This window comes from Poecilia formosa, unplaced genomic scaffold, assembly GCF_000485575.1.
Source record: "Poecilia formosa unplaced genomic scaffold, Poecilia_formosa-5.1.2 Scaffold4, whole genome shotgun sequence".
NCBI lineage: Eukaryota > Metazoa > Chordata > Actinopteri > Cyprinodontiformes > Poeciliidae > Poecilia > Poecilia formosa.
This window is the reverse complement of record NW_006799943.1, coordinates 3,810,306-3,831,783: the sequence shown is the minus strand read 5'-3', so window position 1 is coordinate 3,831,783 and position 21,478 is coordinate 3,810,306. Positions and strand designations below refer to the sequence as shown.

General features: G+C 39.9%; 2 protein-coding genes across 2 annotated transcripts in view; one reads left to right on the top strand and one right to left on the bottom strand.

Moving 5' to 3' along the window:
* The first annotated feature begins 271 nt into the window (after positions 1–271).
* sox8a (SRY-box transcription factor 8a) lies at positions 272–4,801 on the top strand. Its single transcript, XM_007560382.2, has 3 exons — positions 272–940; positions 2,435–2,676; positions 2,761–4,801. Exons 1-3 carry the CDS (start codon positions 540–542, stop codon positions 3,483–3,485), a joined length of 1,368 nt encoding a protein of 455 aa, XP_007560444.1. The 5' UTR covers positions 272–539; the 3' UTR covers positions 3,486–4,801.
* Positions 4,802–7,156: 2,355 nt separating this feature from the next.
* LOC103143727 (arf-GAP with dual PH domain-containing protein 1) overlaps positions 7,157–21,478 on the bottom strand; it is a 29,902-nt gene continuing 15,580 nt past the window's right edge. Inside the window, exons 3-11 of the mRNA XM_007560370.2 lie at positions 20,463–20,554; positions 17,021–17,103; positions 13,809–13,921; positions 13,570–13,716; positions 10,134–10,217; positions 9,575–9,637; positions 8,814–8,885; positions 8,496–8,724; positions 7,157–8,152 (exon numbers count right to left, since the gene is read on the bottom strand). Of these exons, the coding sequence (XP_007560432.1) occupies positions 8,124–8,152; positions 8,496–8,724; positions 8,814–8,885; positions 9,575–9,637; positions 10,134–10,217; positions 13,570–13,716; positions 13,809–13,921; positions 17,021–17,103; positions 20,463–20,554 (912 nt within the window). The 3' untranslated portion in view covers positions 7,157–8,123. The remainder of the gene's footprint in view (positions 8,153–8,495; positions 8,725–8,813; positions 8,886–9,574; positions 9,638–10,133; positions 10,218–13,569; positions 13,717–13,808; positions 13,922–17,020; positions 17,104–20,462; positions 20,555–21,478) is intronic.

Here is a 21,478-nt window from a genome sequence, read left to right as displayed (position 1 = left end):
TATATAAGTCCTTATGCATGTTGTGTCTCGAAATCTGAAGGTCCAAACTTATTTTGAGGCACGTTTGGGCCTCTATAGAAAGACTTACATCTTCAGGCAAAGTAAATATTTAAGGTTAGAGAGAATAAGAGTCCAAGTTGACTGCAGTTATTATTATTATTATTATTATTATTATTATTATTATTATTATTATTACTTAACAGTTTTCAAAATTGCAGACTTTCTAAACTTGGAATTCTGTGTCTGACGTTGTTTTTCCAATTAATTGGGGAAGGAGGTCCCCTTTTTTTTCCTTTTTTTTTGTGCAAGCCAATAGCGGATGGAGGTGGAGAGATTGCAGCGTTTACTTTTCGATGAGCTTGTCAAAGTTGTCATACATTGGGGTAAATGTGAAGGGGGATGGCAGCCTCGTGCCAGATCTCTCCAGTGAGGGAACTTCATTTGTTTTCGTGGCGATCCAGTCAGAACCGCGCGCTTTTTCGCATTTGGAGAGCTTTCCGCGAACTTTGGAAACGCTAAAATAAGCCAAGTTGCAAACTATGGCTGAAGCGCACAGCATACTTACTGAGGATCCGTGCAGTCCACAGAGCAGCGGCGGCTCTACGCCCCGGCACGAACTGGACCGGGAGGTCGGGAACTCTCCCGTCGTATCTGACGCGCTGGCGGTGGCGCGTCCGCTCGCTGGAGCGGAGAGCTCCCCGGGGGACGAGCGGTTCCCCGCCTGCATCCGAGACGCGGTGTCGCAGGTGCTGAAAGGGTACGACTGGTCGCTGGTGCCCGTGCCGAGTCAGGGGGAGAGGAGTCTGAAGAACAAACCGCACGTGAAGAGGCCGATGAACGCCTTCATGGTGTGGGCGCAGGCGGCGCGGAGGAAACTGGCGGACCAGTACCCGCACCTCCACAACGCGGAGCTGAGCAAGACGCTGGGCAAACTCTGGAGGTGAGTGGCTGATTTTATAGAGAGAGCAAAAACATAAGGAGGGTAAGATCGACAGTACAGCAAAACACAACAGACAAGAAGTGCCCAAAATGTCCACAGAAAGTTATTCTTGAAAATAGACGTAGATATGATGGAGATTTTTGGAATTTGAAAATTGAAAATTTGAAATTTTACATTGTAGGGTTGAGCCTAATGAGTGAGGCTCACTACTTGAAAAATGAGAAAAGTGAGATTAGAATTTTTGAAGTGAGGTTGTTTTAAAAAGATTATAGTCCGTTAATATCGAATTAAATTTAATTTATTACCTTCCTGGTTCCTTAATTTTTCATTAATTTAGATTAGTTAGACCAAGAGGCTGAAGCCAACAGGAAGACACAATCATGGAGATCCAAGACAGAAGTGGATATCTACCACCTAAAATAAAAAACATCTTTTTGCAAATGCCATTTTATGGGCCTTTGAATTGTTGTGACATTTGTATTGAACTGTATTTTACACAGCAGCTGATCCATATTTACATAAATAATGTTGTCCCTATTTAAAACATCACAATATGTCTGAGATAAAACTAAAGCAATGTTAAAAACAAAACCCGCTTCTTTCAATAGTCTGTTTTCCACATATTAAAAACCGATTACATATATGAGCACATGATTTCTGTGAGGTCATTCCATCAAAAGGTTGTGTGTCATTTATATCTTAATGTCAGAATTTAACTATAAGGTTTCAATCGAAAAATAACCCACATCTAATGTTTCAGTCTCTGTTTTTAAGCTTTTTTAAGCTTAAAAATATGTAACATAAGTTTTGCGGAAATAAAAGCACTATTACAAGTGAAAGACTCTCTTTTCACACCAACCACTAAGGAGTGACAACATTCACTAACCATTATATGTGGAACATTTTACAACTACTCACAAATTTTAATATTCTGCTCTTTTCGAGTCACAGTCTTTCAGTGTTTTTTTTTTAGTATAAATCAAGGCAAAAGGATTAACCTGGAGTTAATTAGTAAGGCTACTGTGGTAGACTCTGGAGTCTATAGACATGCCGCTCATTGCCATCTTGTCAGGCTAACATTATCAGGTTATAATGTTAGCTTGATATCAGGCTATAATGTTAGCCTGATAAGATATATTGGTGTTGCTCCAAGATGTTTGTTTTAAGTTAGGAAACAATGCACTAACTTTATATCAAACCGCTAACTAGCAATGCATAGCAATAAGTCAGTTGGGGGTTGCGCAGGACTACTTAATGCTCCATACAGATGAAAAACAAAAAAACAAAACATGAACACTTTGGAGTTTTTTCTTAGCACCTCGGTTAAAGGATTTAAACCATTCAAACGGTATGATGGGAAAATGTTCCAACTTTTAAATCACAAACAGTAATGCTAATACCCGTCTTTGCCTTTCCTAAATAAGAGATAATGCTTAGCCTGCTTTGAAGAGAGAATGCCTCTGTTCAGTCACTTCTTCCTGTCTTTTGTTTCAGACTTCTCTCTGAAACAGAAAGGCGGCCATTTGTTGAGGAGGCTGAAAAGCTGAGACTGCAACACAAGAGAGACTATCCAGACTACAAATACCAACCTCGAAGACGCAAAAGTGCTAAACCAGGCCAAGGGGACCAAAGACCACAACACCAGCCCCAGCAGGGCTTTTATAAGACGGAAGCTGGGTTGACCCGGCTAGGTGGTAAAGGAGAGGCACCCAAGAATTACAATCCAGACAGACCAGGTGACGAGATTACAAAATCTCAGCAATTGCAATCTTTTATGTAAAGTGAAAAAAACTGAATGTTTTTTGTCTGTTTGTCTTTAGGTCAACCTCATGGTCCTCCAACACCCCCGACAACCCCTAAAACTGAGCTGCATGCTGGGAACAAGCATGATGCCCATCGTCCTGTTGACAGTAGCACCGCTATCCATTCCAACCGAAACATCGACTTCAGCAACGTGGACATTTCAGAGCTTAGCACCGAGGTCATCGGCACCATGGATGGCTTTGATGTGCACGAGCTGGACCAGTACCTTCCCCCAAACAGCCACATCACAATTCTTCCAGCCCAGATGGAACCCAGCAGCCTGAATGGATCATACATCCCCCAAAGTGCCCAAGCTCACTCCAACAGCTCAGTCAACTGTATCCTCAAAACACCTGAAGGGACATCGGTGGAGGTACCACAGGAAGACACTGGCCAAAAACCTCAGATCAAAATGGAGCAGATGAGCCCGAGCCATTGCAGCTCGTCACCTTCCTCTTCTACTTCACCTCCTCCGCCCTCACACCAACCTCAGTACACCTCTCTTAGTTCCTCCACCTCTGTGTCTCCTCCTAACCCGCCGGACTACACTGACCTTCAGAACACCAGCCTCTTCGGCGCGTTTTCAGGTTACCCTGCCGGCCTGTACCAGTATCCGTACCTTCACTCATCTCGCAGGTCTTATGCCGCTCCGCTCATCAACAGCCTGGCCTTGGCGCCGCCTCCACGCAGTCCTCCCTCTGTCTGGGAGCAGCCCGTCTACGCGTCTCTCTCCAGGCCTTGACAGGGACTGAAGTCTGCCTTCAGACTCAACCGCAGCTCACAGACAGTAAACAAAATCACATCTGTTTTCCGTGATGTGAAAAACATCACGGCCCTTTGTTGTCATGCAGAAAAAATCTGAAGACTGACAAGAACTTAGAAATATGTTTGAAATTGGATGTCTTGAAAGGGTAAATTAATAAAATTCTCCAAACTCAAATTCATTTGGCATTCCATACCTTTGTAGTTAGCTGAACCTTAAAAAATCCTTACAATCAAGACATCTGCCACTACCCACTATGCACCAGGGTTCGGCATTGGCAATGTGATGATGTCATTCTAATAAATAATATCTGCCAAATGGAAGTAGCTCATAGTTATATAAATTTATCAATAGTCATAATCTGTCATATTTGATAAGAGTCAACTGGTTGAAATGGAGTTTAAAAGTAAAATACATACAAATAGGTGGTCCTAAGTACTGTACAATGCACAATGAAAATATCTCAGAAAATGTTGCTATGCCATTGTTTAAGTACATGGGTACCAAGCATGAAGTCAGGACTGGTTCTTGCTAGACCAAGACCGCACTCTCCAAGACCAAGAGCAAGAGCAAGAGCAGGTCTTCTGAGACCAAGACTAAGACATAACAATCTAAGACTGAGCTCAAGGCCAGGAAAAAACAGGCTGAGACCGGGCTCGAGCCTTCTACCCCTGATGGACACCAACTTTGTTTGTGGGTTATAAAACTGAGACAGGAAGCAACAAAACAGCATAGTGTGGGTACAAAATGGGGATAACAAATGAAGAGTTTAACCCAGTCCAGGTAGCAGTAGTTTAGGACAGTTTCTTAAACGTACTTGAGCAAGTTGGGAACCTTTGATGACATGGCTGCCAATAATTCCTGCATCTCTAATAGTGAAACATTCAGTACAAGTTGACCTCTCTGCAGGTATTTTTTAAATTTATTATAGGTATATTAAGTGCCCAGGTAATCCACCATGAATTTTTTGGACTCTAGAAAGAAACCGATGCAGAGGGAACTCAACCTGCCGTTGTGAAAACATTCAAACTCAAAGCAAGTTTGAATCAACAAGCTGCCTGGCGACAGTCCAACAAGAGTCTCTGTGAGCCTGCTGTAATCTCATCGTATATATATTTTTTAATCAAATGAATCTCTTAATTGCTCTTGTCTTCTGTGCCTTGGTTATTGCTTACAAGTTTTCCAGTTTGCACGAAAAAAATCTGAGAATTTATTTTTTTGAAACTTGTACAATTTGTGAGATGATTTATCTAATGTGGGACCTCAGCTGAATAAAATGGTTCTGATTGATTGTAGAGGGTGTGCCTTATTGCAAAGTATTCTAGTGTCACTTTACATAAGAATAACATTTCGTAGGTAACAATTATGCATCCAAAGGCTTTAATCAGATATTATTGATACAAGACGTTTTGTAGTGCATTTTGTATGGTGTGCAGACACAGTAGACTTTAGCTCAGATGATCTGTTTACAACTAGGGCCAACAAATAAAAGCACTAAAAAAAAACAATTTGCTTAGAATTTCTTATAAGATTTAAATGGAGCTGTTTAGATTGAGCAATTTCCCCAATTGGAGACTAATAATGTTTATGTGGATAGAAAAAAATGTTTGATTATGTTTTCAGATTTTGGTCTCTTTGGTCAAGTACCTTTTTTTGCATTTGTTTAAAATAAGACAGTCTATGTCCCCTTTTTGGTTCCATACTCTTACACCAAGGTTCATCTGCCTGGTAACAGATGTTTGTTCCGTGTTCCAATGACCGACTGGACGTATTACTTTCAGTATGAACATTTGGGGTCTGCTGAGCCAAAGGTCCTACCCGATTTTAAACTCTTCCTGTTGCCTGGCACGTACAGCTCACTGGCTCTCTGTCTCAGCAGTTTACCATGAGAACCTGGCAGCCAACAACAACAGCACAGCCAGACAGAAGACGCATTGACAAATTTATATTTGCAATGGCTGGAATCCTGTGGAAGGTTGTGTCAGAGAGGGAGATCATCAGGTGGCAGGTACACTGGCAGTCATTTAGCCCACTTTTCTTTCTATTAGAAAACGTCCAAATCATCATGACTTTTAAAGGAGAACATTGACCGCAGTCTAGTAGATTTCACACTATGAGATGACGGGTCTTTGCAACTTGAGACCCATAAATTTGCCAGTGACAGTTTTCGACCAAATAGCTGTTGATGAGAAAAGAGTTAGAGTTAGTGATGGGTATTATGCCTCACTGCCCAAGGTAATTATCTATCAAGGGCTCTCAGCTGCAAAATAGATATCTTTCACTTGCTTTGAGTTATTGCTTTTTGTTATCACACTCGTGGAGAGTGGGTGTCCCTCTATTGCCTCGTTTCCACTGAGCAGTACAACACAGGTTGATGCTGTTTGACACACTGTTTTATGGTCCAATGTACTCAGGAAAGCATTTCCACTGCCAGTTGGACTCTCGTTGGTGAGACAGGGTTAAGCCTGACCTGCTAACATTTCTTCATACTATTGTGACAACAAACATGAGCACTAGTGTATCTTGTTCTTGTCACACACAGTGACATTTTTACCATTCCATTGTCCTATAGACCTACTACTCAAGTGGGTCCAGGAATGGTGTGGTATGGTTCGGTTTTATGGGTCACTTTTACAATCGAAACATACAAAATAGCATACCAAACCACACCAACCCATTCTGTACCTCTCAGTGGAAATGAGGCATATGTTAAACACAGTGTAAGCAGGATAAAGGATAAAAATCTAATTCTAACATGGGCGGAGTAACTGCGTACACAGTCTAATGGCGCCATCTGCTGGACAAATTAGGCATTAACCTAACATTTAGAATGTCCTCGGTATCGTTTCTCAAAATACTAATACCTGAATAAAAGGTGAATTTTAACTGCTGAAATGGGTACTGTGATTGTGATAGGCGCGGTTCTTTGAAGGACACAGCCTTCGTGAGTGTGATGCTGCCTTCTATTTATTCCGGAAGTTAGAACCAGCGGCATAGAGAAACCATACGGAACTGGTCATGGGAGCTGGGTTTGACGTCAGACCCGAGGTAACGGCATTATAGTTAAGAAGTCGGGATTTTAACATGGCGACGCCAGTAAACATCGTTTGCAGTACCTATTACAAACCTCATTTTAAGTTTTACTTTCCACGAGCAATCACCAGTTTCAGGCGCTACATGTAACAATGATTTTAGACTCGTATGTCTTGTAAACCTGTCATCACCACAGCTAATTATGCGGAGTGACCATATTGAAACAAGAAATACGCCTTCCGAATCTTAAATCTGTGGAATTCGACTATGGAGAGCGTTCCAGTTGATTCCAATAGTTTTAACAAAATTCTTTAACACCTAAAAGCTGGCGATGTGTCAAAATTAAATTATTTGTATCAGTTTTGGCAATACCGGCAGTGTATTTACTTTGTATGTTATCGATATCAAAATATGCAGTGTCACACACTTCTACTGTCAAATATGCGTTGACCCACAAGGGTCAGTAAAAGGAAACCACAAAGGAAGCTATGCTAAACTTGCTAGCATAGCCGCTGTTTCACATTAAAACAGAGGCATAACTTCCGTTGGGACTTTTGCATGTTGTTGTCCCTTCTGGGCCACCATACAAACAACAAATGAGACACAGAACATATAAATATTGTAACCTTGTCTCTGGTTCCTCTGTTTTCATTTTTTCAAATTTATTTCCCACAACGATGCAAGAATCAACAAAACAGTGTGCCTTTGAATCAAGATACAAAGAACAAATTGAACATTTGTAGAAGTGTTCTACAAATTACAATCCCGTCACATTACAATCCAAGAAAGCAGCAAAAAATTAGCATCCCACGATGACATGGTATGTTCGACAGTACAAATAAATAAGGGCGCAGCTTCTGTTTGGGATGGAGGTTTTCTAAAAGGGACCCTGGTTGGACGTGGAGGATCAGCCTGCTCCACCGTCATTAACAGCAGGTGGTGTTCACTGAGCGTTTGTGTGCAAGTTTTGTTTGTAGGCATGGTTGTTGTTAACAGCACTTTGTAGAATTCAGGTTTCCCAGGGTTTCAGTGCCAGAGGTTGGACCTCGCAAGAGTCCTCAATGAAAACATGACGATTCCACACGCACGATTAAGACACTGTGGTCGAAAACTGTACATTCAATAAATTAACAACGTGTTCGTCTTCATTACGCGACCAGTGACATGACTCTAGGTTACATAGCTACATTAGATCACAGGCAGAAAGAACCATTCACAAGATGAAATCCAGGGGTGTAAGGGTAGCTTGATGCAGATGAGAGGTCCACATGGCTGAGGGGCAGGAGAAGAGGGAGAGGGAGTGGGGTCTGGTATGACAATGTACAGCACAAAGTTGGTAAGAGCAGTATTAAAAGACATCATCTCTACCCTTCCACCTTAGATCATACCAACCATTGTCTTTAACATAGACTGGAGTCCTTCTGTTCTCCTTTTCTTTTTTAATCTTGGCCCATTCCAAAAACCTCCTCCTTACCCAGACCGGTCCCCAATGCCTCCCCACTTGTTGTGCGGTGCGGGGTGGGGGGGCTGTCTCTCATCTCTCTGACTGGGCTGGTCCAGATGACTTTGGACTTGCTGTAGGCTTCAAGGCTTGTGTTTAAAATGGGCCTCCACTGAAACAAACAATGAAGGAAACGGAAATTAGGTACGGACACAAACCGATGCACATGCAGCCTTCCTCAGTGTGAATGTTATGGCGGCCGAGAGGTACAAACTAATACATGACAGACGTAAACTTCTAAATACAAAAAAACGATGCAAACAAAAAATGCTGCAATCACAGAAAAAAAACAAGCAAAAACCTACAATTAACTAAAGAAATATGAAGGAAAAAAAATATGCAACCACAGAAAATGGAACAATGTGCCACTGTAGATGGACTTGATGGGGTAATCAATCAAAATCAGTTTCGGTCCGCATTCCTATCTGCACCTGTCCAACATTCCAAATAACAACCTGCGTATTCCTGTGGCCTCATTGGTCGATTGATGACTCTCTGGAAAGCCGCGATCCAGTCGCGCTGCTCGGCCTCTGTCTCGCAGGCAAAGAGGAACTTCCTGTCGGGTGTGACGATGGTGATGCCGTGGTTCCAGTGGTAGCCCTGCGTGGACGGGGGCAAGCCGGCCAGGACGGTGTAGCTGTTCTCCTTGCTGCCAATGAACACTTCGCCCCGGGCGTAGGCGTCCTGGGAGGGGGTGGGGGGACAGAGAGGGTCCCGTTAGTCAAACATGTCAGGCCTCTAGAGGACCTGGACGGAATCTGGTCTTTTCTCACCAGAGGGTCTTTGAAGTACATGAGCCGCCGGTCGTCCATGGTGAACCACCTCTTCTTAAAGCCTTCCGTGTGCTGCAGCAGAGCGAGACAGAGAAATTACAAAGAGGGAAAAATCATTTTTGAACTGCAGTTTGCACTCAACATAGAAAATAGTGGTTTCAACAATGCTTGGCAGAAGAAAAGAAGGGAAAGGTAATGAGTAGATAAATTAGGAAGTAAATTAACAAGGAAAATAATTAGCATCTCAAGTTCCTGCTTTGACATGAACTATTTCTCAAATGATCCAAAAAGAAAAGTTTTGGACTACTTGTTTTGAGGGACCTTCAAGGGACATTGGTTGGGCGAAAACAACATGTAAAATTCTTGGATTTGGCTCGATGAGGAACTTTATCCATCTGATCAGAGGAGCCATGCTCTCCAGGTTGATGATTAGAAGCTTGGTTCTCCTAGAGTTCAGCTGAAGGGAGTTATGTTCTAGGCAGTTTTTCTTTGAGGCGCTTCAGTAAATCAGAAAGTTCTCTCACAATAAAAAAAATATTCTAAAATGTATTATTGATCTGTCCAATGGGGTGTGTGTGTGTGTGTGTGCGTGTGTGTGTGTGTGTGTGTGTGTGTGTGTGTGTGTGTGTGTGTGTATATATATATATATATATATATATATATATATATGAAGGAGAAGTGGACCCAAAGCAGCCTTGAAACATTGTCTTGAATAGAAATTATTGATTTCCTTTCAGTTTTACTTTGGGTTCAATACAAACCTTTGGGCCGGTTTTCTCCATGAAGCCTTCTTTCATAAAGTTCCGTGTTAGTTTGGGCACCAGCTACAAAAAAAAACAAAAAACATTTAAGATTTGCATGAAATATTAAAAAAGTGCAAATGAAGTATCATCATAAAAAACCTAAACTGAATTAGGTTTACCCCATCTTGCACATTATTTTTGTGGTTTTTTTTTTTGTTTTGTTTTTTACACCTACCAACTAATACCAACAACAATATGAGTAATTTTAAAATCAAATAATGGTAAGTGGCCTTAAAAATAATAATTATTCTATTAATACAACTTTTTATTTAAGATAAGCAAATTAATCTAGATATCAACAACCAAACAAAGACGCCCATATAGAACGTTTCTGAAGGATTAGAAACAGAAGATGTAACTGGTAGAGAAAATGTGTGTTAAGGAAATACCATCTCATTTTAGGTTTTACAGGGAAATCAGTCTGAATTTAAAACATGAACCACCGTCACTGAGGCAGCGACCGGAGCCATAAGCCTGGCTCCCAGAAACGTGTTGGATCAAAGTGCATCTTTCTCACCTCCTCGTCACTCGCTCCAGGGAAGGCCACCTGCAGGTAGTGGAACCGGGCTGCTCTGATGGCATTGAACCAGTCCACCATCTCCTGCCAAGCAAACACACACTCTCATTAGGAACACCTCCTGCACGACACGACAGCAAACTCTACCAGTGGAAACGAGGACTTTCTCTTTTGTTTTTGTTTTTTTGGTTCTGATGTAAAAATATGAGTTTTGACTTCTTGTCTCCATCAGTATCTCCACTGCAGATTGAGACCGACTGAACTCAGTGAACTCTTCCTTTCACAACCCCTCAGTACTCCTAGTCTACCAGTAGAGGGACCAGTGCTTTCTTTTCTCCCCTTCACTCTGAAATTCATTTTTCTAGTCATTAATCTTTTAATAGCTGATAAATTTATACTTATTTTAAAGATTAAACCAGAAGCTGCAACTGAAGTGAAAAATTTTATGTAATTTTCAAGATTTCCCTTCGCATTTCATTGATGATGAATAATCAGAGTCAGAGTGATGTTTTCATGTCGTCAAGCTAAAATGTATGATCTAATTAAGATCATACATTAAATGTTTCGCCATCCAGGCCAAAGCTGTGCAGTTAAAAGTACTCAACTTAGTAGTAAATTTACTATGAAATAGAAATGAGCTGGAAGACATTTTAAATAGCCAAGGAAATAAACAAAATAAAATGGGTTATGAAGTCTCAACAAAGCAAAACTGATGTTCAAAACATGTTAATCATTGACTCAGAAACTTTTCAGATTTATCTTTATAACCGTGCATACTTATTATGAACCACTCTGATCTTTCTATATCAAGCACACATCAGCATTAGATTGCGTCCTGTTATGCAGATGAGTTAAACGGGATTCAACCAATTCCATGAAGGAAATTTGAAACTAATACATGTTCACGCATTAGGAAAGCTGTCTGTGCTTTTCACAAATGTTGCAAAAGTCTGCAAGCTCATAACTGCACTGACTTACATGACTCTTTATAATTTATCTTCCACACAATTCGGAGCACATTTGGCAAGATGCGTTCAAAGTGGTTTCATGGACGGCATGGGATTTCTAAAACAAAGACTGATCCTGGCATTTGAAAGCTGTGCTCCAGAAGGGTTGATGTTGAGCAGAAAAACCAACCGTATTTCACCATTACCTCATATAAAGTGATCACCTGGAGTCACAAGTGTCTCTTTGGATCTTACAAAATGCCTCTTTATAACTTCGGCTAAACCTCATGTTTATAAAGGGGCAGTATTATATGTTTTCCAGGCAGATAGTGCCATTTTATAGCATAATCAAGTAACTCTGTTAACTGCAGTTAGTATATGAAATAAAAGAACTTTTACTTCATGATTTAACGATTTGAAATTGGGCCTCTGTCTCTTTAAGAAACTCCCGCTCTTTCTGAAACTCCGCCTTCAGGAAGTCGTCACATCGTTGCTCTTCTGGTAATCCTGTAATAATATTTTTACCAGCTATTCACCTAGACGTAGCTCGCATAATGAGCTCAGCAGATACGCAGCCCTGAGAATCATTATAAAATGAAGGAAAGCTAAAAAAAAATTGTAACAAGTATTTTTCAGTTAGAAAAGTTACTTTCTCCAAAGGATAGTCTTCACCAGTAGTGCAAGCTTTACCATCGGCATCATTTTAGTCAAAACCAGCAGTGAGACAATAAAAACAGCAGCAAACATATTTCACATTTAGTTTCTGCTCTGAAAAAGTCACAAAACAAAATCCTCTAATCTGTTTATGGACTTTGGAGAATGTTTTATTTTTTTATTACACTGGATTTATATGTCACTTATACGACATCTGCGCTGGCATGCCATATAACAAGCTGAGGCAATACCAGCACAATCCGCCGTTTACAAGCAGCAAACATGAAAGGAGATCAATCACCTGAAAACCTTCAATAATCAATTTTAATCATGCTTTATTTAGGGATCACTTTCAAACAGAGTAACACAGATGCTAATCAACGCTAAAAATGTTTAGAGCACACAAGTTAGAGTTATATTCTGGCTCAAATATATCAGTTTGAACATTTTGGACCCGACATGTTTCCTCTGTCTGTCCTTCCTTGTTTTCTCCAAACTCTGATTTGTATTCTTCAAGGAAAATTAAGTCGGTCTGGGTGAAAAGGCTTCAGGATTCAAGTCTCTCATCCAGCATAATGTTTGCTAAAGCTAACAAATAAGTTTGAAACTTTCTTAGTTGTGTTGACCGCAGATTATTATTATTTTTGTTGTCTAATATTCTCACTATTTATTCCTGGCTCTTTTAAATTCCAGTGTCACTTATGTTTAGAATGCAACATTTACTTTTTAGTGCACTTTGTTAGCCTAATAAAAACCATCTCCTTGTTTTACACTTTGCCTCATATGGAGAATCTGGACTTTCATCTACTGAGAAATGATTACCAGACGGAGGCATGGACTCTGTTGTATTTTACCCAGTCGTTAACAATTGTCTGTGACTTTTGTAATGCGCTTACTGGAAACTGCATCCACTGTAAACAACCCCGCAGGAGCAAGGCCACAACATCTTTGCTGGCAATAAAATATCTTAAACATTCCTCTTGCTCCGACTTTAGTCGCTCAATATACGGAAGCGTTGAACCATTGCACAAATACAAGCAGACTGCAATTCTAAAACAGCACAGAAAATAAACACAACACGTCCTTCTAGTCGCTGATTGGCCCAGTTGAAATTCAAATTGAGAAATCCAGCTCAATGGGAGAAATCCAAGAAAAGGACATGAGAATCAAGTGGAATTGTGTAGGAACACAATGGCCAATTTGGTAAAACTTCAGATTTTTGTGAAATACTGGACTGAAATTCACATAACTTTTTGTCCAGCTTTGTTTTTATTCTAATTGTGTTGACAAGAAAATGCACTTCTGGTAATTTCTTTTGCATTTTGGACCAATGGTCGGATAATTCTCGAGACCTTAACCCCACCGAGAACTTGTGGTCAAGAAACAAAGAAACTGTGATTAAAACCAGTAACAGTGGATCACCGTCAGTCAAGATTTAGACCAGAATGTTATAGTTAACAAGGCAAATTACAAAAGTTATAAATAGGAACACTCAAAATATAAATATTTAAATGCTGACTCTATAAATGCGATTCATCTGCAAAAACCATTGGAACTTCAGCAGAATATTGTAAAATGAGTCGCCTCAGAAATCTTTGGCTCAAGACAAAAGCATTTCACAAATAGTTCATTTTCCTACTAGACCATGATGGAAAAAAACGACCCAAAATTTGTCATTACGTTGATGACTCAGGGGTTTTCATAAAGCAGATAACATTTATATTCTCCAAATTTTGCTCTTCAAGATTTTCCAGAGAATTTGAAAAGCCAAACATTACAGCACATTACTCACTCACCAGACACAGGTTTATCAGTGTGAGATTATAAGACTGTACCTTAGCGTCACTGTGGTAGACAAAGATGTTTCTTGTGCTGTTGTCTTTCAGGTAGGTGATCTGCAGGCCACAGGGATTCCCTATCTTGGCCGGCTGGAAGGTCGCGTTGAGCGTTTCGATTTTCATCACTGCCTTGGGATCTCTGGCCTGGATGGAGGCAGGAACAGTTCGCAAAGGTTTCACACAAGCGCCGCTTTTCAAAAAATGTATTGCCAAGTCAAAACTTTGACGTCACTTACGTCCTGCTTGTTGAAGTACTTAAGTGCTCCCTCCCTTTCCGACAGGACAAACTTTCGACTGAGGAACTGGCCGTTGTCTCTTCCTCGTTTCCATAGAAACCCTTCTCTGTACCCTGAATAGAGAGAGGGAGGTGGAAGGGGGAAAAACTGTTTGAAGGGAGGACGGCACTAAACCGTCTTTAGAAGACATTTGACAGAAGAGTCATCTGCAGTAGAAAGGAAAAGGTAAGGCATTTCAACCAGCTTCTGTCGGATGGGATGTCTTTAAAGATGACAATATAAATAGTAAAGAGTGCATGAAATGGAGAGTAAACACAGAGAATGAGTCAGCAGACGTTCTCTTGTCTTGACTATCAACCGTCCTGTTGCATGTGATGCTGTCATGATGAGCTGTTTTATCTACAGCCCGTAAAGTCGCCCCTCCTCAGTCTATTTCAGTAGATGGCTCTGCCCACACAGCATCCTTTTCTTCCATTTCTATCAGGCTGTGAAGTGTTGTGTTTAATCCTGACCCATTTTAACAGAATAAAGCTTTGTAAAGGATGATCAGGCAATATAATCTGGAAAGAAGGGGCTGGTTTATATTCCAACCACGTCTCCTGACGCTGAACGGTTTGTTTTCCTGATTCCCACAACAACACCATCAGAAACATGTACGTGAATCTAAAGCGGTGAGACCGACTATGCAAATTACAGACAATAAATCTATTTCTAGAAACGGCAGAGAATGTGTTGTAAACATTTGCTGGAACATTGCATGAATCGGTGGTTTGTAGAATCTAAATCTAAATTTGTCTTAGAGAGGGAACTGAAACTTGTCAGGATTTTTTTTTTTTACTTTACTGTTGTTTTACACCAGCTTTAAATAGATGGAAAATTTTAATTTTGGTCTCCTGATGTTTGTAAAACAGCAGACGGTGGAACGTGAAGCAGTTCGCAGTGTTACGGCCCCAAAATACAGCACTTAAACAAACGCTTGAGAGAAATCTACCCGATTTCTAAAGAGTTTACGTTTAAAGAAACGTAAAGAGATGTTGCGTTCTTTATATTTTGAATTCATTTCTTACATTTTTGGTTGAGGGCAAATTTGGTCATTTCAGAACAATTTCCTGAATTACTTAAAGTTAAGATATCACCATATCACCATCATCATTATATCACAATATGATAAAACATAGTGATACTGTACATGCGGTTCCCCATCTAAAACGTCAAAACTTGTCAACTTAATTTATTTTTGCTCGTGTAACAACTCACATCCTAGATGCTATTTTCATGTCTTCATTGCCCCCCTACATGCTTATTCTCCACTTCCTTCTTCATCACCATTGATGAGCTGTTTTTCATTCTCCTGCTCTGCGGTCTGTTATCTCTGCTTCGCGACTTCCTGACTCAAAACATTAACCTACACAGGCATTACCTCATGGATCAATCGCCCATCCCCACCATCAACTCTTTCCTCACCGCTTTCCTCCTCCTGTCCTTTGCATACCATCGCTGTTGGCGGTCTGGGTCATATTACTGTATATAGTCGATTTCAGCCACCCACTAACACACACACACACACGCACACACACACACACACGGGCGCTCAAAGAAAGGCTGGGTTCTCACACCACAATGCTCAAAAAAGGGAAGAAGGACGGAGAAATGAACAAATAAGAAATGACAGAATGATTCATTCAACCCTACTTGCTTTGCTTGCTTGCGTGTGTGTGTGTGTGGGGGGGTGTGCGTGCGTGTGTGTGTGTGTGTGTGTTCGACACTGTTTCAATAAAAGGGTGAGGTCACTGAAAGCCAATCAGAGTGGACTATCCCGTCACTATGATGTGAAATGTATACCAATAGAGACGCTTGATCACAGACCAACACACGTAGAGTACTTTTGGTCCCAGCACACACACGCACGCACGCACGCACGCACGCACGCACACACGCACGCACACACGCACACACACACACACACACAACCAGCAGAAATGCACTCACTGCCTCTTCAGCAGTGACAATTGCAATGTCACTGCTTCAATGGGCGTTCAACCGGCAAACGTATACACACTGACCACTTAGCAGAAGACAGAAAGTTTGAAAGACGTCAATAGACGTTTCAGGGTAATTGAATCTCTGAAAGCCGGTCGTCACCAGGAGACGACGGTGCAAGGAGTTTTCAAGGATTTGCTTATTGGAGGGTGAACGACGAGAGCCTGACACGGCGAGTCCCTTTCTGGATGGAGGGTGGGCATGTGAGTCCAGTCAGACGTAAAGTCAGAGTGTGTGTTTGCTTTAACAAAAACAAAGAAAAAAACTACAAATGTCGGGGAAAATCAGAGTTATTCCCAGATTTTTAAAGACTGGCTTTACATTTTCAACCTAAATGTCACCAGGGCTCCCCCTAGAGCATCATTAGCCTGGAGGGCCACCAGGCTTTACTTGTGCCCCCACCAGGCTAAGCATTTCTTATTTATTCAAGTCTTTTTAAAATGTTTGCATTTTTAAGACTTTATAGTTGGTATTCAGGTATTAATCTTCCAATCTTTCAATAACACATAATTATCGAGTGGTATTTTCAAATTTCCTGTCAACTTCAAACATTTTTTAAACTCAAAAACTTGACAGGCCGTTTGATGAATGACCACTGAGAGCACAACCACCAGGCTTAGCAAGTTTTCTGGGGGAAACCTTGCTCACGTTGCCATATGTTTATGGTACTTTACTAAGCTAATTAGCTTCATATCTCTTTCACTGAGAATACAGCCAGAAGGAAGCATGAATACTGCAAATACTGGTTGCTAGTCTCATACTAAGGTTGCTATTAATAGTGCTTTGATACAAATATAGCGGTCAAAGTGTGAACTACACTTGGTTCACAAGGAGGTGATTGCTCACTTCCATGAACCACATGTAGTTCACACTTCGACCATGAGCAACCTTAATATGAGAGCCACATATATCAACCAATATTTACAGTATGCATACTTCCCTTTTACTGTGTTCTCAGTGAAAGGAGGTATGAAGCTAATTACCGTAGCGCCTAAAAGGCTGAGTCACATGTTTCAAAGTACAGATAGATCTAGAAAATGTAGGATCCAGGACTTTGAGAAGTGGAAATGGACTCCATAGGTTCACATTCACTAATCTCTGCCTTCATGAAGACACACACACACACACACACACACACACACACACACAAAAGCTTTTCTTACTGCACATACCTGCAGAGTAAGGCTCCTGCTTCTCGATGAACTCAAACTCGTTTCGTTCGTACTTGGCTCGGATCCACTGCTCCCTCAGCAGCCTGGAGACCCAACGAAAAGCCACGGTTAGCATTTAGGGGAACTGCACACACATCTAATGTGATCTGCGCCATGACCCGGTGCTGCTGATCACTGGTTTATTTTCATTATGAAGTTCTTGGGAGTTTTCAGTCGGCAGCCAAAGACTCTACATGTAAAAGCAGTAAGGATGATTTTCCCTCTCTCTCTTGCAGACAAATAAAAAAAATAAAATACAAATGCAGTAAGTTCATCACCATGCCAACAAGGTCTCTCATCTGATTTCCTCTCTTCATTTCATTCTCTCCTTTAGACTCAAAATCTGTTTTATCCCGCTTTTTTAAAAGTATTTCTGCATTTATTTTACTCTCCTTTGTGTTGAGAATAAAATCACCCATTCTGTCAGCAGAATGAGATAAAACCTTTTGACTGGAATCCTTTGAATGAGATCCTCCAGTGACACTGGAACTTGAGCACTAATCCCTAGTGGTGCTTACGGGGAGGTGATAAGGCATTTCTCCTTTCATCTGAACCGTCAGAAATGAGAAAGGAACACTCTTAGCTCCTGGTTTTGTCTCTTTGCTTTAGGCCTTTAGGAAGGAAGGCACATGAGGTAGACGAGTCTCACATTCCAAAGAGTCGGACTGAAAAGTGCAAAAGCGCGTTCTCACCCATTGAACATTTTAACGATTTTTTTTTTTATGTAATATAAACCCTCATGAAGCGATGTATTACAGTGAATTGGAAGTAAAATGAGAAATTTAGCCCAACTGAGTAATGTTTCGTAGGATAATCTTTACTTGGACCTGCAGCTACCAGCTCTGTACATCTAGAGATGGAGGCTAGCCACAGATTCTGCATTGGATTTAGGTCTGGACTTTGACAGGATCACACACATGAACATACTTTCATCAGAATCTAAGCAGACATGATAACATATAAGCTAACGTTAGCTTTTTAGCTAATTTAGATTTAAAAGCCAAAACTAGCATGCTGAACAGATTAAGTTAATAATACTCAGCATTTTGGTTTAAGTCAACATGACAAGCTTAGTTAATTTGGATATAATTAGCTTATATAAAAATAAAAGTGAACTTACTGCATGGACTAAGATATTACCCAACATGCTAGTGTTTAGTCAACATGACAATGATACTATTTAAGCTAACATTAGCCTTTAAGCTAATTTGCGATTAAAAAACTAAAGTGAATTTACTGCATGGATTAAGATAATATTACCCAACATGCTATTGTAAGTCAACGTAACAATGATAGCATTTAAGCTAGCATTAGCCTTTAAGCTAATTTGTGATTAAAAAACTAAAGTGAACTTACTGAATGGATTAAGATAATATTACCCAGAATGCTACACAAGCCAAGATGAGAATGAGAGAATTTAAGCTAACATTAGCTTTTTAGCTAATTTTACCCGTTTCTTCACTCTTCAGATTACTCAAAATATTATCTTATACTTAAGCTCACTAAGCAGGATACGCAGGATTTTTTATACTGTTAGGATGTTGTTTTAGCATTGACTTTAAATTATCTGTTTTAGCAAGGCAGTTTTTCTGTAAGAAGATTTTCAGATGTGTGTTTGTACTGTTTCACTTTTCTTTGCTGCGTCTTTCTATTTTATTGCATTTCAGCAAGTGCTCTGCAGTTGACTTCAAATTGTGAATGTTGACGACATTCTGCCTAGAGCATACACATTGTAATGTGAATATTAGTTTATTTATTGGGTTTCATATTACGTCTTGATTGAAGTGGATCAAATGAACATAATTTTTTGAGCTGACCAGCAGGGTGGAGAGATTTATAACCTTTTCCTTCCACTTCACATATGTGCTACTTTGTGTTGGTTTATCATAAAATATTATGTTAAAACTCTTTAGCTTGTGGTAACAATGTGATAAGTACAAGAAAAACAGTTTTGCAAGACACTGGACGTTTTTATGCTCTATACCATATTTCAGCCGCCAGGCAATGTAATTTTTTTTAGATCCCAGTATGGTTGAAAGTTTTAGATTTTAAACAGGAAGTGGTCTGAGGAGGAGCTGTGAAAATACTTATTACTGGCCTTTTTATAGACAAAAAGAGGAAGAGGAAGCAAGGAGACCTGCACAATGAGAGGTGTGAAGGAGTGCACATTACCAGCATGTGTGTTTGCACAATCTTGGCATTTACACAGTGGTGTAAATAGCATGGTAGATAATATAGTAAGGAGGACATGAAGACTACATGCAACAACACAACTATAAAAACGAACCCTTTAAAGAAATTATTAACCATAAATATAGTGTTTTTATGGCACTATTTGAGAAAGGAACATTCTTCCTGACACTGGAATACTTGAAATGACAAACAATGTTTGGTCTAACATCAAATAAAAGTAAAAACCATACATAAAAGAACATAATAGTTATGAATACTTAATAACTTTTTTATTTGTACTATATGGTTGCATTTCTTTACTACATGAAACTAGGAAATAAATTCAGGAGCAATATCTAAACAAGAAACTCCCACTATAACAAGATTTTTGTTTTTTTCTAGTGGAAACACAATGAGAAGAAGGAGAATGAGAGTGAGCCCGTTTATGAATTTTTAAGAAATCGTAATCTATCAGTGGAACATATTTTTACATCTTGGTAAAAACAACAAATGTTCTCTTTTTAAGATATAAAACTCATTGTAGCAAGAAGGTGTTTTATTTTAATGAGATTCTGCTCCTGAATTGATTTCCTAGTTCTGGCAGTTAAATGCTTCCGTAGCATTCTATGCTAATGGCTCGACCACTTTTACCATCAAGTACAACTTTTCTGCTTTTCTCCTGAGCACATGTTCTTCTGTGTTTCAATGCAGCTCAACTGTCTATTTCACAAATATTTCAGGTTTCTTTTCAGAGAACAAAACAATGGCTAAAAATGTGAAACAATGTTTAATTGTTAATGACGTTACGTCATACAAATCTGATTTTTTTTTTGTTTTTAGCACTGACTCATTTCACCAAACCTTTGCTTGCATAAAAGCTGTTATTCTTGCTATCGTCACATGTACGCTCTGCAAAGGCGACAAAAAAAAAGAAGTGACAGACTGAAGACTGGCGTGAACACAGAGTAACATGTTGACCGTGCAGCTAGCTTAACGTTATCTCACCCCATTTCCGAGAAGGAACATGGCTGAATCCGATTTTTTTTGGTCACTCTGCAGGGACTCGTTCTTTAACAGAACGCAGCTTAATCAATCCAGACTGAACAAATTTCAGTCTGTCCAGCTCCTCAGATATAACTTTATTTTAAATTTTAAAGTTCTTGGACACAACTTTTGACAACACAGCTCATAATTTAGGTTTTGCCTCACTTCTGAAAAGAGGTGTCCTTACTTGCAGTCAGTGTGTGTTGGTCTGTAGTAGAAAGCAGGAACCTTCTGCTCATACTTGGCCTTCGCGGCGCCGTTTCCCATAGCAGCCATTAACTGCAACAGAGACAAAAGACATGAGCTAGTTATGAAATGTTCAACGTTCTTGTTATTTTTACTGGTTCTTCTTTTTATTTTTTATTGAGTATTTAATCTGAAAAATCACATTACTTTTTTTCTTAAAATAGAAAGTAAGAATGACAGAATTTTGAATGCCTTAAAGTGTTTTTATTTTCGTTTACTGAACTCAAATGCAGGAATATTATTTAGTATATCATATTAAAAAAATCTACGTCAAAAAAATTATTTTGGGAGGTGAAAAAAAACATCAGATTATGTTGAAGATTTTCAGCTGAGATGTTCAGAAAGCAGGTTTTAAGAGAAGAAAACCCTCATTATGCCTCCTGACCTCATTTCCTCCATTGTATGTTTTACCCAAAGACAACCCCTGACCGCCGCTCCTCTGCTCCTCTGCTCCCCTGCAGGGATCTGACAGGGACGCAGCGCCGCGGCGGCGGGGCAGTCAATCACCAACACTGATTTCGACAAAATCCACAAAATTTTACAAGAGACCCAACTGTTGACGAAAGATGACGTGTTTCACACTCAGGATGCAACATTTGTGACATTGTTGGCGCCTCTCCTCCACAGCAAGTGGGCCGATCCCGCGCAGTGAGTCAAAGTAATCTTTAGAGCGTGAGATTTTAGTAATTTTAGAAGATTATTGCACATGAGCCAGTTATTGCCACACTTAATGCTGTAAAACAGGCGACAAAAGTCTTTATGCTTTTTATTCTTTTTAAGCCCTCTTCATGTTTTTCTGGGGTATAAATGTAACATTACACTAAGGGAAAAACATAAGAACATGCAATTTAATTAAGGCTGACATGTGTTGGTATTCCACAGACACTTACAAACACCTGCAACATTAAAATGTTTAAAGACTCAGTATTTTTACTATATTTTGTAGCTTTACATCAT